This window comes from Chenopodium quinoa, unplaced genomic scaffold (assembly GCF_001683475.1).
Source record: "Chenopodium quinoa cultivar QQ74 unplaced genomic scaffold, ASM168347v1, whole genome shotgun sequence".
In the NCBI taxonomy this organism is placed as follows: domain Eukaryota; kingdom Viridiplantae; phylum Streptophyta; class Magnoliopsida; order Caryophyllales; family Amaranthaceae; genus Chenopodium; species Chenopodium quinoa.
In genome coordinates this window covers 527,784-542,620 of record NW_018742272.1, presented here as the reverse complement: position 1 = coordinate 542,620, position 14,837 = coordinate 527,784, and the positions used below count along the sequence as shown (strand labels likewise).

General features: G+C 37.3%; 1 protein-coding gene across 2 annotated transcripts in view; it reads left to right on the top strand.

The window, feature by feature from the left end:
• LOC110684602 (5'-nucleotidase domain-containing protein 4-like) overlaps positions 1 to 14,837 on the top strand; it is a 39,597-nt gene that overhangs the window by 8,087 nt on the left and 16,673 nt on the right. For both annotated transcript variants that reach the window (XM_021861048.1, XM_021861042.1), the window contains exons 6-10: positions 2,178 to 2,261; positions 4,044 to 4,160; positions 4,871 to 4,976; positions 5,068 to 5,130; positions 5,260 to 5,313. In XM_021861048.1, the coding sequence (XP_021716740.1) occupies positions 2,178 to 2,261; positions 4,044 to 4,160; positions 4,871 to 4,976; positions 5,068 to 5,130; positions 5,260 to 5,313 (424 nt within the window). The remainder of the gene's footprint in view (positions 1 to 2,177; positions 2,262 to 4,043; positions 4,161 to 4,870; positions 4,977 to 5,067; positions 5,131 to 5,259; positions 5,314 to 14,837) is intronic.

Sequence of the window (14,837 nt, the reverse complement as noted above, 5' to 3'; positions counted from 1 at the left end):
CTTTTGACTGTGTCGAGCTTATGGAAATATATTTGCTGCAATGAATTGTTGGTTTGTACCTGTAGGAGTGATCTTAGGGGTTTCAGGAGAGGAGGGGGGGGGGGTGGTGGGGCTGCAGGGTGAACATGTGAATAGTCTGGCATTTTGTCATTATTGTAGAAAACTTGTTTCTACCTGTGTCATTGCAAGGTAGTGAAGCTGCAAGTGCTTAGTGAAGTTAATGGGAACACACAGGTTTCCTAAGAACCTAATCAGCTCCATATAAGGAAATTCATTCCAGAAAAGAAACTGTCTCCAGTGAGGCTTATGTCAGCAGGATTCAGGAACTTAGAATTTTTACTTCAAAAAGAGCAAATTTTAACTAAGCGTTATTGATGTACTTGGGAAAATTTTGTTCATTCCATGCTTTATGTCCAAATTAGGCCGGAAACAGGAATCTTATATCAATATCTGTACATATTATGTGCATGCTCTCAAATTTGTTTTTTTAATGCAATAAAAATTCAGATGAGTTGAAACATTTGAAACTTTTAAAATAACTTAGGGACTGTTTGGTATTACTGCAGTTTTTAATTTTTTATTTTTTAAAGTCATGATGTATCATGGCCGTGTTTGGTAAATAGCTTAAAGCTGAAAGCTGAAGCTGATTATGTTAGCTGATTTTGACTAGCTGATTGTATTAACTGATTTGACTAACTTATTTTATTAGCTGATTGTATAAAAGTGTTTGGTAAATAGCTGATAGCTTAAAGGTGACTGAGTATGTGAAATGACCAATAAGCTAATTGTGGGGTAGTTAGTTTAGACAGGATTTTAAATTAAATGAGGTTATAAGTGTCATTTCACAATAATTAATGAATAAGCTAATTGAAAAAGCTCCTAAAATGAGCTTTTTCAAAAAGAGCTTATTTAGTGGAATAAGTTCTTCAAATAAGCTTACCAACAAACCTCTTGAATTAGCTTATTTAATAGTCAATAAGCTAATATTGGTCAAATAAGCTAATTTTGCTCAAATAAGTTGTTTACCAAACACAACCCATATAAAAGAAATCTAAAATTCGTCTAACTTATTGAAATCATGGCAATTAATAAGACATACAACATAAAAGTGAAAACCACCTTTTCTAGTTTCATGTTTTTTGGTTTTTTATTTTTTAAAAAGTAAAAAAAGAACGATAACAAACAAACCCTAGGTAGTATCAAATAAATTAAAAGGTTTCAATTTTAATATAATTAATATTTTTCTAGTAAGATGCTCCTTTGGCTCTTCATTATTTTGTATAGTAGCTGTATTAAGGATTGAATTTTTAGGTATGCTCAATGCTATATGATAAAGTATTTCCTTGCATGGGCCGAATATGGCATATTGTGCGTGCTCTTAATGTCTCTTATCGAGATCATCCACAGATGCATTTATTTATGGTAGCCGAGAGGCATTAGGGTTGAAAAACTTATTGTTGGTAGAAATAAATGACGCAGAGCATCTAATTGGGATTGTGTGGGAACTTATCTGATTCATGGTTCCATTCTATGGAGCTTTTTGTTAAAATATGTGGTTGTTTCCTGGCATAGGATGATCAATGAGATTTGTATGGTTGGGGACTCCAAGCCCTTCCGTTGCTCCACCTATGTCTTACTTTTTGGAGAATCAGGTGGTGCCTCTTTTTACGTGAAGTCCCCCACTTTTTTTTATTTATTTTAATCTAGCTAGCGGGGTCCATTGGAAAAGCAAAGGTGATAACGGGGAAAATCAATTTAAAAAATAACCCAACCAAACACATTAGTAAAACAAAGTTATTCATTATGTTTTTCTAACCTGAAACTTTTGTTTTTCCTTACGGCGGCCTTGGTGATTATTACTGATGGACAAAACAGGCTGATTGACGAAATGGCCTTTAATGGTGCTTTAATAATCTTGTGTCCTAGGCTCTGCTTCACCTTTAAGATTTTTAATAGAGAAAGAAAATCAACCTTATGAGAGGGTATCTGTATAATTGTAGGCTGAGGAAGTTACTTTTTTGCAGAAACCTCTGTATATTGTCAGAGTTATATTTTATGTTTTACTTTGTAATTATTGCAGCTTAGTATTTTACGCATGCCTTTAAAAATAAATCAAACTGCGCTTGCCTTCCTATGGACTTGTTCTGAGTAATTTGCTGCTGCCACTTGTGTATCAGGTACATTATTGATGATACTTCAATCGTACCGATGCTAGAAATGCTTAGAGATTCAGGTCGTTCAACCTTTTTGGTGACAAATAGGTAATAGTTCCTATCTTAAATAGATTATAAAGTTAATAAGCTGTCAGAATAATAAAATACTGAGGTCTTGAAGTTATTATTAATGTCCTAATTATTAAGGAAATGTGGATTTTGTCTTCGCTAGCTGGCTATATGCTGCATAGCATGGAAACAGAAATGCAGATGTGGCATGTTAAAGATAGTAGGATATGTGAAACTAATACTAAAAAGATGTATATTTTTTCGTTTTCCTACATCATCTGATCACCTTGAAAAAGTTATTCTTAAATATGAAATAAACTATTTTACCAACTTTTTAATTAGAGTTTATTATTAGGAAAAAATAAAGGCCAATTGTCCTTTTTGTTAGAGTATTCTAATACTTGTAATTCCCCCTCTGTTTTCTTTTTGTATCTCTATCATGTGTCCTATGTTTTGTTATCTTCTAGAGTATTCTGTAACTCTTAATCACCCCTTATTTTGTTTGACCATCCTATGCCCTATGCTTTGTTTTTACTCTAAGCCTTCGTTTATTTTAATAGAAAGCATTTTCAGGAAAAATGTAAATGGAAAACAATTTTTTTTACTAGAAAACTTAATTGTGAACTAGTGTTCCTTTGTTTCCTTACAAAAAAATTTAGAGGGAAATTGAATGGGATTTTGAGGGAGGATAAAAATGATGTTAGGACTTAGTAGTAAGGAGGAATGTAAAAATAACAAATGTTTTCCACTCTTGGGAAAACTATTTTCCACCTTTGGGATAATTATTTTCTGCCATTACAAACCAAACAGTAAAAAAAGGTTAATAATTTTTTTTAAGAATATGTTGTTCGTCGAAATAAATGTGGCCTAAAACTTTTACTTTCTCTTGTTGTAGAATATATGTTTTGCCTTTGATGTAAAGACCTTGTTAGTGCTGCTGAAGCCAAGCCCTCACACATCACAAACCATTGTCATAAAGCCATAGGCCATAGTTGTTTTTTATTGTTTTCCGGCAATATTCCTATTATAGGATGAACCCTGTATAAAGAAGAGAGAATGGGAGTACAGGGAGAGAGAGGTAGGCTTTTTTGACGCCTGTTTAGCATAATTTAATACTACGTAGGATTTTCTCCATAGACAACCTTTTTTTTTTTTTTTTAAATTTTTTTTATTAGCCTCTGTTTCCAGCAATTTTGTATTAAACACCTTTGGCATTTTGAGACACCTCACAAATGTCAACAAACACATTTCCAATAACCCTTTACATTTTCAACAGTCGATAATTTGCTTCATAGGCGCTTTCTTACAGCTCATTTTTTAAAATGCTACCCCCAGTCATTATTTGCTTCCTAAGCTATCTGAACTGATAAACTTGATATTGTTGTTCCTCTATTTTTTGAGTGATATTTGTTTGTCATGTTTTGCAAGAACTTCTAATTCTGTGATGTAATGCAGTTAGGCTTTATGTAACCTATCAAATTACCCTCATTATTATATATTTGTATGCGGGATGAGATGGTTTTACAACAAGTTTCATGAGGTGCTCAATTGGTCATAGTGATCCCAATGAAAAGTAAAGTTACCCCTATGAATTTAAGGAACACAAATCAATTTGGGACTAGAAAAAGTGGATACAAGAAATACCTGCAATGTATGATATCATGCATACGTCATATATTTTTCCTCTGAATCTATTGACATACAGATCTTATCATTCCCATGCTTACAAGTAAAAAGATTAAAAGTGGGAGGAAACCTTGGTATGCGGTATGTTTAGTCACTTGTTCTGTTTTCATGACATCTGTTTATTACTTTTTCCAGTTTGTGGGACTACACGAATGTTGTGATGAATTTTCTCTGTCGGAAAGGAACTGGAAATGGAAGTGCACCTCTCAGTTTTGATTGGCTAAAGTATTTTGATGTCATTATTACTGGCAGGTTATATTTATAATTTCTTCTCAAAATTTTCTTCATCTTTTCTGTTGCCTTCAAAATGAGTATGCATCATTGTTTTGTTACTGTGCAATTGAACAAAATTATGCACTATGCTCTTCTACTGTTTTTAAGGGTCATGTAACTTCATAAAATGACAATACCATATTAAATTTTTATTTAGTAATATTTAAAATTTTAAAAAGTATACGATATTTCTAATGTGCTTCGATTATTAAAAAAAAAAATAAAAAAAAAATCTAATGTGCTTAGATATATAAAGTGAGAATATTTGTGATATATAAAGTGAGAATATTTCCAATCATTAAATTGGAAGCTAATGAATTTATGGTATATAAATATATAGTGTGAAATTAGAAGATGAAAGGCTATGATAATAATTTGAGTTAAAGAGGTATGATAACTATTCAAGTTAAAGACGTATGTGAACAATCCATGTTAAAGGGTTATGAAAGTAGAAGATGGAACTAATAAAAAAAAAAATAAAAAAAACTGCACATAACATTAATGAAACCAAGCATTCTTTGACTAATATATACCTGAATTTTGACCACTGGATACCTTGTAAATTAAGAAAGGGACATACTCATTATTTGGTCAATTAAGTAAGTAGTTTTGGCTTACTTGAAATCTATTATTCCTATATTATTGGTTCTGTGGCATTTATACCAATGATTTGATGTTTTCGTATATAGTGCAAAGCCTGGCTTTTTCCATGAAGACAACCGGGCTAACCTTTTTGAGGTTGTGCCTGATTCTGGAATGCTTCTAAATACTGACAATGGAACACCTATGACTCAAGTGAGTACAAGAAGTTTTTAGTTTTAGCTTTCCCGTTGTAGGTTTATTTATTAATTTATTAATATATTGTTTATCATTTGAATTAATACAGGTCGGAAGTACTGTGCTACAGCCAGCAACAAATGGACTGAACTATGCTTGCCGAGTTTTCCAGGTACCCTGTCAATACCTCATGCTGATGTGTTGTGTGTTTTGACAATACATATGTGGTTTCTTTTTGGTCTAGGGTTTGCATGATTTATAGAATTAAGCTGTACTGATCAGTTAGCACTTTGGTTTACAGGGTGGTAGTGTCGGTCATCTCCATAAATTACTCAATATTGAGTCAAGCTCCCAGGTGAAGTTTCCACAGATACCTAATCACATCGGTGCAGATTAATAATATTCCCTCTGTAAATTTTCTGCTATTCAATGTTTGAAATCTGATAATCCTTGTTGGCTGTACAAGGAAAGTGTCCTAACCTAGTTGCATTAGCCAGCATGATTATTCTTTAAATAATGACATGGAAAATCAATTGTCTTTCTCTGCTTCTGTCGTCTTCTTGAGTAAACTGAAAACTTCTGAAATCTATGATGGTTTAGCTCACCAAAGACTACGCTATGTTCACCTGCCAGGCTGGCGATTGTCTCTCTGCAGTCTGCACTCTGCATATAATTGTTTAATGCCTATTTTGGAAACTTAAATGAATTAGTTTATAATATAGTAATCCTCTGCAATGGAACGAGTTGAAGCACACCAACCACCACCAATCAAGGTGTATGAGAGGAGACACAAACAAAACAGCAAGGGACAGGGTGATACAACTTGTTATTAGCTAGTTGTAAATGAATAGAAATAATCATGTTTTTGTTGTGTTAATAGTTTGTTACAGCCTGTAACACTGTTGTTAGTGGAAGAGTTAGTTAATTAAAGGAGTTAGTTAGAATAATTGGGTGAAATGTGAGTGGAAAGATGACGTGGATTCCACTAATATAATCATTGTAATAAACATAACAGAATACACATTCAATACACAAATCAATTCTTCTTCTCAATTTGCTCGGTTTCTCTCTCTTCTTTCTCAATCAAACCCAGAAATCCGCCATTAAAGGAGCTCTGAGCTTCCTTCCTTATCATTGGTATCACATCATTCTTACTGTTTCTATCAGTAAGAGATTCTGGCGCCTCCGCCATTAATGAAACGAGTAGCAGCAATGGAAGTTCACATCAAGAACTTGGAAAAATGACTCGACGAACAAAATTTCAAAATCGATCAATGAATGGAGGAAATAATGAAGTTGATGCAGTCGATTCGAGCTAAGAGAGTTGCTCCTTCTTCATCATCTTGTACTGATTCCTCTTCTCCTTCGTCTTCTTCAGACGACTTGAATAGGACCTTAGGTATGAACCCTAATTTGGAATTTCCTAAATTCAATTGAGTAATCTTAGGATTTGGGTCAAGAAATGTTGCAAATATTTCAATCTATTCAAGATTTTAGATGAACAAAAAGTTGATTTAGCTTCTGCAAACATGATTGACAAAGCTGAGAATTGGGTAATGAATTATTTGTCTGTTACGAGAGCTGTTGTTGTTGATTGGAATGATTTTGTTGCTGATTTGTATGCAAGATTTAAGGATGATTCTGGAATGAATGTGGTAGAGCACTTTAATAGATTGCAGCAAATGGGTTCAATTGAAGATTATGTAGATCAATTTGAGAATCTTAGTATGATGATGAATAGCCATGTTTACCTGATTCTTATATCCTTGAGAGTTTTATTGGTGGTTTAAGACCTGCTGTAAAACCCTTTGTTAAAGCCTTTAAGCTCTCTAGTATTGCTCGGCTGTCGAATATGCGAGGCTGCAGGAAAAAACTCTCACTTCTGCTGCTGTACATTACAAACAATCCAAGTATTCTTTTACCCCTAAACAACCTATAACCAATACTTTACCTCCTTTGTTGCCAACACCTCGAACTAAACCCCTTCCTTCTTCTTCAACCTAAGCCCAAACAAACACAAGAACCTACAAACACATTCCAGCAGATGTGAGACGGGAAAAGATAGCTAAAGGGTTGTGTTACTATGGTGACCAACCTTGTAACAGGGAGCATAAATGTCAGTTTAGGAAACCACAACTTTTTACAGTTGAAATTCCTGGTGATATGGACTCAGATGATGAAGAGGAGTTTGACCATGTTGCTGAATCTGAATTTGACCCACAGATTACAGTCCATGCTTTGGCTGGTAATCAGTCTTTTCATACCATGAGAGTAAAATGACAGGTGAATGGGAAGGATTATATATTTTGATAGACTCTGGCAGTACCCATAACTTTGTTGATGTCAATGTTACAAGCAAGTTGGGGTGTTAGCTAAGTCCAATTCCTTTTCAAACTGTGTCTGTAGCTGTTGGGAATCATATACCTTGTCTACAAATGTGTAAAGGTTTCACTTGGGGCATGCAAGGTCATGAGTTTGATGCCGATGTGTTGTTAATTCCATTGGCAGTTGTGACATGGTTTTGGGTATTCAATGGTTGAGACGATTAGGTCCTATTCATTGGGATTTTCAGAAGTTAAGGATGGAGTTTGATCTGCATAATGAGCATTTCATCCTTAAAGGATTGCCATCTAGGAAGCTGGCTGTGATTGAGGGAAGCCCTACAAGGAAGGTGTTAGATTCTGGTGTCCAGCTTTGTTTGATGTTAGTCATAGAAGGGGAGAGTGTGATAACGCAAATGGAACAAGACAACTCAAGTGTTCAGAATTTTCAGCTTTGAAGGAGCAGTATGAGGTTGTTTTTTAAGAGCCTAAAGACTTACAACCTGAGAGGGGAGTCTTTGATCACTCAATTCCCTTGATGCCAGGAGTACACTTGTTAATATTAGGCCTTACAGGTATCCTTTGAAACAAAGGGTCCTTTTGCCTCACCTTTGGTTCTAGTGGGAAAGAAAGATGGCACTTGGAGACTCTGTGTTGACTATAGTGAACAACAAATTTCCTATTCCAGTCATTGATGAACTAATTCATCACGGTGTTTAGTAAGTTGGATTTGAGGGCAGGATACCACTAGATGAGGGTTAAAGTTGAAGATGTATTAAAAATAGCATTCAAAACCCATACAGGACACTATGAATTTTTAGTTATGCCTTTTGGTTTAACTAATGCTCCTGCTTGGGATGGATGAATTTGTTTTCTGACCACTTCTTAGGAAGTGTGTTTTGGTCTTTTTATGACATAATGGTGTACAGCAAGTCTTTGGCAGACCATTGGCAACACCTAGCTGAAGTTTTTTAAGCAGAATAATATGGTTTCCAAGGAGAGTAAGTGCATTTTTGCCACATCAAGGGTTGAGTATCTTGACATTTCATCATTAAAGATGGTGTAGAAACTGATCCTAAGAAGATTGCTGCCATTAGTAGCTGGCAGTACCTTCAAATATCAAGGAGCTGAGAAGCTTCTTGGGCTTAATAGGCTATTATAGGAAGTTTATCAAGGGTTATGCCTTTTTGTGCAAGCCATTGACAGATAGTTGTAGAAAAATGGCTTTAATTGGAATGAGCAAGCTATATGGTTACAGCTCCAGTTTTAGCAATACCAGACTTTGACAAGCAATTTGTCTTGGAGATTGATGCCTCTAAAACTGGAATTGGAGCAGTATTGATGCAGGACATTCATCCCTTAGCTTTTATCAGGAGAGCTTTGGGGCCTAAATGGCAAAAGTTGTCAGTATATGATAAGGAGTTGCTAGCAATTGTTTTTGCAGTTAAAAAATGGGAGCAGTATTTGGTGGGCTGGGAGCCCAGTTACATTAGAAAATTTCAACACCATTTCAACAATTCTCGCTATACAAGTTAATGGTATTTGACTATGAAATCCCATGTAGGTGTGGCAAAAACAGTGTGGCTGCTGATGCCTTATCTAGAGTCCAAGGGGCTGAAATTCTGTGTATGGCAATATCTGTGGTTGATTCAAACTTGCATTCTCTGAGAGAGTTACTGGTTGGATGACAATTAAGTTCCAGGTTTTCAATTGCAAAATAATTTACTCAGAAGAAAAGGGAAGATTGTGGTTGGTCCTGATATGCAAGTAAGAAACAAAATTCTCTCTTGGCATCATGATTTTCCTGAGAGTGTACATAGTGGTAGGGAGTTGACTCTTAAAGGAGTTAGAAAGATGTTTTATTGGAAAGGTCTTTCTAGAGCAGTCAGTCAGTTTGTGAGGAATTGTACTGTCTGTGAAGCTGCAAAATATGACACTGCAGCTTACCTTGGTCATTTACAGCCTTTACCAATTCCAGTGGAGGTTTGGATGGACATTTTTATGGATTTCATCACTGGATTGCCAAAGTCAGCTGGAAATGAAGTTATTTTTGTGGTGGTTGATAGGCTCAGCAAGTATGCCCATTTCATGGCTCTTGCTCACCCTTTTAGGTAGCTCAGTGTTATTTGGATAATGTGTTCAAATTACATGGCCGACCTAGATCAATTGTGAGTGACAGAGATCCATTCTTGAGTTAGTTTTGGAAAGGGCTATTCTCTTTACATGGAATTGAGTTTCTACTTCTGCTACCATCCTCAGACAGAAGTGGTGGTTAACAGAAGTGGTTAACAGGTGTTTAGAGGCTTATCTGAGGTGTATGACTGGAGAGCATCCTAGCAGAATGGTGGTATAACACTTATTACCACTCTGCCTTGCAACTCACTCCTTATGAGGTTGTCTATAATCAACCTCTACCCCTTCATTTACCATATTTGGCAGGTGATGAGGTGGATAGAAGTTTGCAAAGAAGAGAAATGATGATTTCTGAGCTTAAATTTCACTTGGAGAGGGCTCAAAACAGAATGAAGACTCAACCAGAGGAGTGTTTGTGATTGGGTCTGGTTAAAGCTGCAATCCTACAGAGAGCATACTGTCCAGAAAAGAAATAACTAGAAGCTTTCTCATAAGTACTATGGTCCTTTCCAAGTATTGGCATCCATTGGTGAGGTGGCATACAAATTAAAATTGCACGCTCAAGCTAAGATTCATGACACTTTTCGCTTAAACAATTTCGAGGACAACTTCCCTCAGTTGCTCACATTCCTCCGGTGTTTCAAGGACAGGACATACTGTGGGGTCAGATGAGATTAAACCAGCTGTTATTTTGGACAGGAAAGGGGTTAAGTTCCAGAATAGAGCTCAGGTGCAATACTTTGTTCATTAGGAAGGTTTTCCTACATATGAGGCTACTTGGGAACCTGCTGAGTCTTTTGAACAGCGTTTTCCTGACTTTCAGATTCCTTAGACTTAAGGTCAAGTCTTTTGAACAGGGGAAGCTATGATACAACTTGTTATTAGCTAGTTGTAAATGAATAGAAATAATCATATTTTTGTTGTGTTAATAGTTTGTTACAGCCTGTAACACTATTGTTAGTGGAAGAGTTAGTTAAGTAAAGGAGTTAGTTAGAATAATTGGGTGAGATGTAAGTGGAAAGATGACGTGGATTCCACTAATATAATCATTGTAATAAACATAACAGAATACACATTCAATATACAAATCAATTCTTCTTCTCAATTTCCTTTGTTTCTCTCTCTTCTTTCTTAATCAAACCCAGAAATCCGCCATTGAAGGAGCTCCGAGCTTCCTTCCTTATCACAGGGGCAGGAAAGGCATCAAGGGAATCAAGAAGAAGAAAAAGAATTTTAATGTTCCACTAAGCATTGTGGTAAAGGGTACTTTGCCACAACAAGACAAAGAAGTTTAATGCAATAGTACCTTGTTAGGGAGAGCTTGATATATAAGAATGAACAATGAATCAGAGAATTTTATGTGATTTTTTGAAGTAATTGTAGCCTAGCAGTAGCAGTAGTTTACTCTTTAGAAGTAGTGAAGCCCTAAAGTAATCTTCTTGTAGCCGTTATCTTCAAATCATCCTTAATCAAATACTCAAGCTTTCTCTTATTTCCATCTTCTTTATCTTGTTGTTACTCTGTGAATTGGGTCCATAGCATCCTCCCTACATTTCGAAGTAGAAAATTAATTATCCTAGAGTTTAATATACATATTATAAGTAATATATGCCTTCGGTCAAAACTGACTTTTAATGGGTTTTGGACTTGACCTAAGTGGAAATTGGAAATTTAATTTCTCATCAGAGCGGTTCCAGTCATGGTGAGTAATTTGATGACTCGGGTTGATGCCGTTGAGGATAAACTTGAAACGGTGGAAACCCATTGAAGGGATGTTCGCCTTACAGGAGGCTCATCTCAGGAGCATCGCAAGAGGCCACCATTGAGAGAGCGATGTAGGCAGCGGTGGTCGGAGTTCTGGAGGGCGGAGAGGAAGCGGACGGAAGAGGCTTTAACCCGAACCATCACACGTTTGGAGGATAGAATCGATCGTTTCTAGATTGATCATGACAGGTTGGCGGCGATTGAAAGGGAGAACAATCACAAGTTTTGTGAGGAGATGAAAAAGGCGGCGGCTAGTCAGGGAACTAGACCACCACCGCAACAACAACCAATCGTTCAACCCATTCTTAACCTTGAGGCCGAAGCAAGTCGCAACCATGGCCAAGGAGAGAACCAGGTTCGAACTACGCTAAGAAGGGGCTAGAGAGGCGACGGACAGGGCGAGGAAGAACCGTTTGAGTTGTGGAATTGGCAACCCGGTGGAGGCTAGCAGCGGTCGGAGGAGGTGGCGGCCATTGGAAACACCGTAAGCTGGAAATGCCTCTCTTTGAAGGGACGAATCCATGTAATTGGATCTTACGGGCGGAGATGTTCTTCGAATTTTACTAATTTACTGAGAGAGAAAATCGCAGCGGCGGTGGTAGCCATGGATGGGGCCTCAAATGGTTTCAATGGGAGAAGAAAAGACGGCCGGTGGTCCAGCCAGACCTCAAGGTACGAGTGTTATATGAGTTCAGACCATTGTATACAGGGTCGTTATATGAACAATGGTTGGCGATGGAGCAGGTAGGTTTGGTAGAGGTGTATTGTAGATAGAGCTGGCTGCCCATTGGAGGGTATCCTAGAGAACATCATGTTGGCTTAGTTTATTAATAAATTGAAAGGAGAGATTAAAACGGAGCTTCGGATGCTGAACCCATTCCATTTGAAGGGTGTTATGGAACTCGCGGGTCGGATCGAAGAAAAGAACCAGTCAGCCAATTAAGGAATTATCAAACGAGTGGGTTTAAATTTGGGCCAACCCAAAACTCATTTAACTCACCTAACCTTCCCAAATCAGATGGATCTAGTGACCTAGACTTACGGAGTGCCCAATCACACTTCTGGGCCTAGTAAGACTTAAACCAAGCCCTTAGAATCTCAAGCTTCAACCTCTGTTTGTAACACCCCCGATTTAATAGCTAATAATAAACAATTAATAAAGGAAAAATAGACAACCTTTAAATAAAATTGCGGAAGCATACACCTAAATCAGAGGTATTACCGCCACACTCGACAACCTGTTAAGTGTTAAGGCTTATGAAATCCCAATAATTACAACCCAATAAACTAGGTGAGCTATTTATACAACTTTACAAACTTGTTATAACAGACTAATCGAAATCGAAACACTTGAGCTCCTTTAGCTATGTTCACTTCATTAACCCGTTTAGACAAACTTGACTGCTCACCATTAAGGACAAAATCCAAAATAGATCGTCGCAAGGCCACCATAAGAAAAAGACATGGCCGCAAACACAAGTAGCACAACAAAACAACACACGTCAGCAAAAGCTGAGTAATCACCACATATCAGAATATAGAGTATAATATAATAATTAACATTACTAGATCAATTAAATAATGTAATTCGAAACTACATTACACATTGTACTCTGAAAATAACCTTTAACAACTCAACCTCGAATAATAGTACAAACCTTTACTCAACTCATAACCAATAGTGTGCCATGCTCTTTGTTCAATACCTAGCCTTGGTGTTAGAATCCAACTCCTTTTGATGTATTAGATTCCCTTTAAGTGCTTTCCTAGAGTTTAGTTTATGCTTTCTTAGCTTGAGGTCCCATTATTGTGTTACTGTCAGATCAGTGTTCACTAGGGATTCTCCTTGTATGTCATTTAAAGCTCTTTAGAGGGTGAATGATTAATGAAATCTTAAGCCTTCTACCAAGTGTTGCTTTGCACTTATGCTTGTTTGTAGACCTTTATAGATATTGTGTCTTACTTGCATAATTGCTCCCCTCCAAACCAACTTGATGCACTAAGAACTCGTGGTTCGAACCCGCTTGTGCCCGCCTTGAATTATCGGTCGTCACAAGCCCCGACCACCCGCACTCCGTCGCCCAAATAGACGTGAGTGCTCTTTGATTTAATTGCCCGCTTGTGTTGCTCTGTGCTCGCAAGCCCCTCTTCCGCTCAAGGCTAGCGTTCTTGCCGCCAAAAGGCTAGAGCGCGCCGCACGTTTCGGGGTCCAAACTCCCGAACCATGACACTTGGACATGAGTAATTCGAATAAAACCAACAAGTATAAAAACTTTGATTTATGCGCACCAAAACAAGGGTTGACTTTGATTTGGAAAATCCAATTGATGATTGAATTGTATCATCATGGTTAACGGCCAAAGTAGTAAACACACGAGAGAATTTTTTTTTTTTTTTTTTTTTTTTTTGCAGAGTACAAAGTTGGAGTAAGCGGAGGCAATGCTTAATATTATTAGGGTTTAAAATAGTTTATATACGTTTAAAATTGTAGAGTCCTATTTAAATTAAAATAGGGTTTTAAACCTTTCCAAACTCTAAAACAAAAATATGAGATTAGAGAAGTTTTTTTAATAAATAAAAATAACTATTTTTTTAAAAAAAATATATATAATATAAAATCATAAAATATTCGGGTATTACACTGTTAATATGTCGAGTTACTCAGGCAACACCCAAAGCCGAAAGACGCTTGACGGAGGCCGAAATACAAGAACGGAGGGCGAAAAAACTTTGTTTCCGGTGCAACAAAAAATTGGGTCTGGGTCATCAGTGCAAAAGGAAGAAGATGAGTGTGTTATTAGTGTATGGGGAGGACGAGGAGGCGGTGGAAGAAGAAGTGGAGGACGGTGGTGACACGGTTGCGGAGGTATCACTATGCTCTGTAATTGGAATTTCGAATCCCAAAACCATGAAATTAAGAGAAGAATTGGCAGGAGGCGAGGTGGTGGTAATGATCGACCCCGACACCACCCATAACTTCCTTGCGGAAGAGGTGGTGCGTGAGAGGGCAATTCCGATGACGAGAGGGGGCGAATTTTAGAGAAATTAGGAGCGGTAACCACCAATTGGAAATCGCATATCATGAAGTTTCGGGTGGGAGGAATGACACTTACCGGCGACCCTTTGCTCGAGGCAGCACAAGTCAGCTTGAAGGTGATGATACGGAGCTTGTGTAAGGAAGGGCAAGGGATAATGATGGAGATGAGTAGGCCGGAGAAAGAAGGGACAGAACAAGATAAGGCACCAGCACCCCCCGAATTTTCCGACCGAGCTACTGCTTGAATATCAGGCTGTTTTTGAGATGTCGGCTGGCTGCCACCACCAGAACAATGTTCTAAAAAACGGCAGTAGTGTACGACCATATTGATAACCCCAAGCACAAAAAGATGAGATTAAAAAGTTGATTCAAGGGATGTTGCAAGCTGGGATCATCCAATCCTTAACAAGTCCTTTCTCTAGCCCGGTAATTCTTGTGAAGAAGAAAGACGGTTCTTGGAGGTATTGTGTCGATTATAGGGTTTTGACCAATTAAATTATTTCCAATTCTGGTGGTAGATGAGTTGCTTGATGAGCTACATGGGGCTAAATGGTTCTCAAAGTTGGATTTGAAACTCGGATATCACCGAATTACGGTGAGACCGGAAGATGTCCATAATACGGC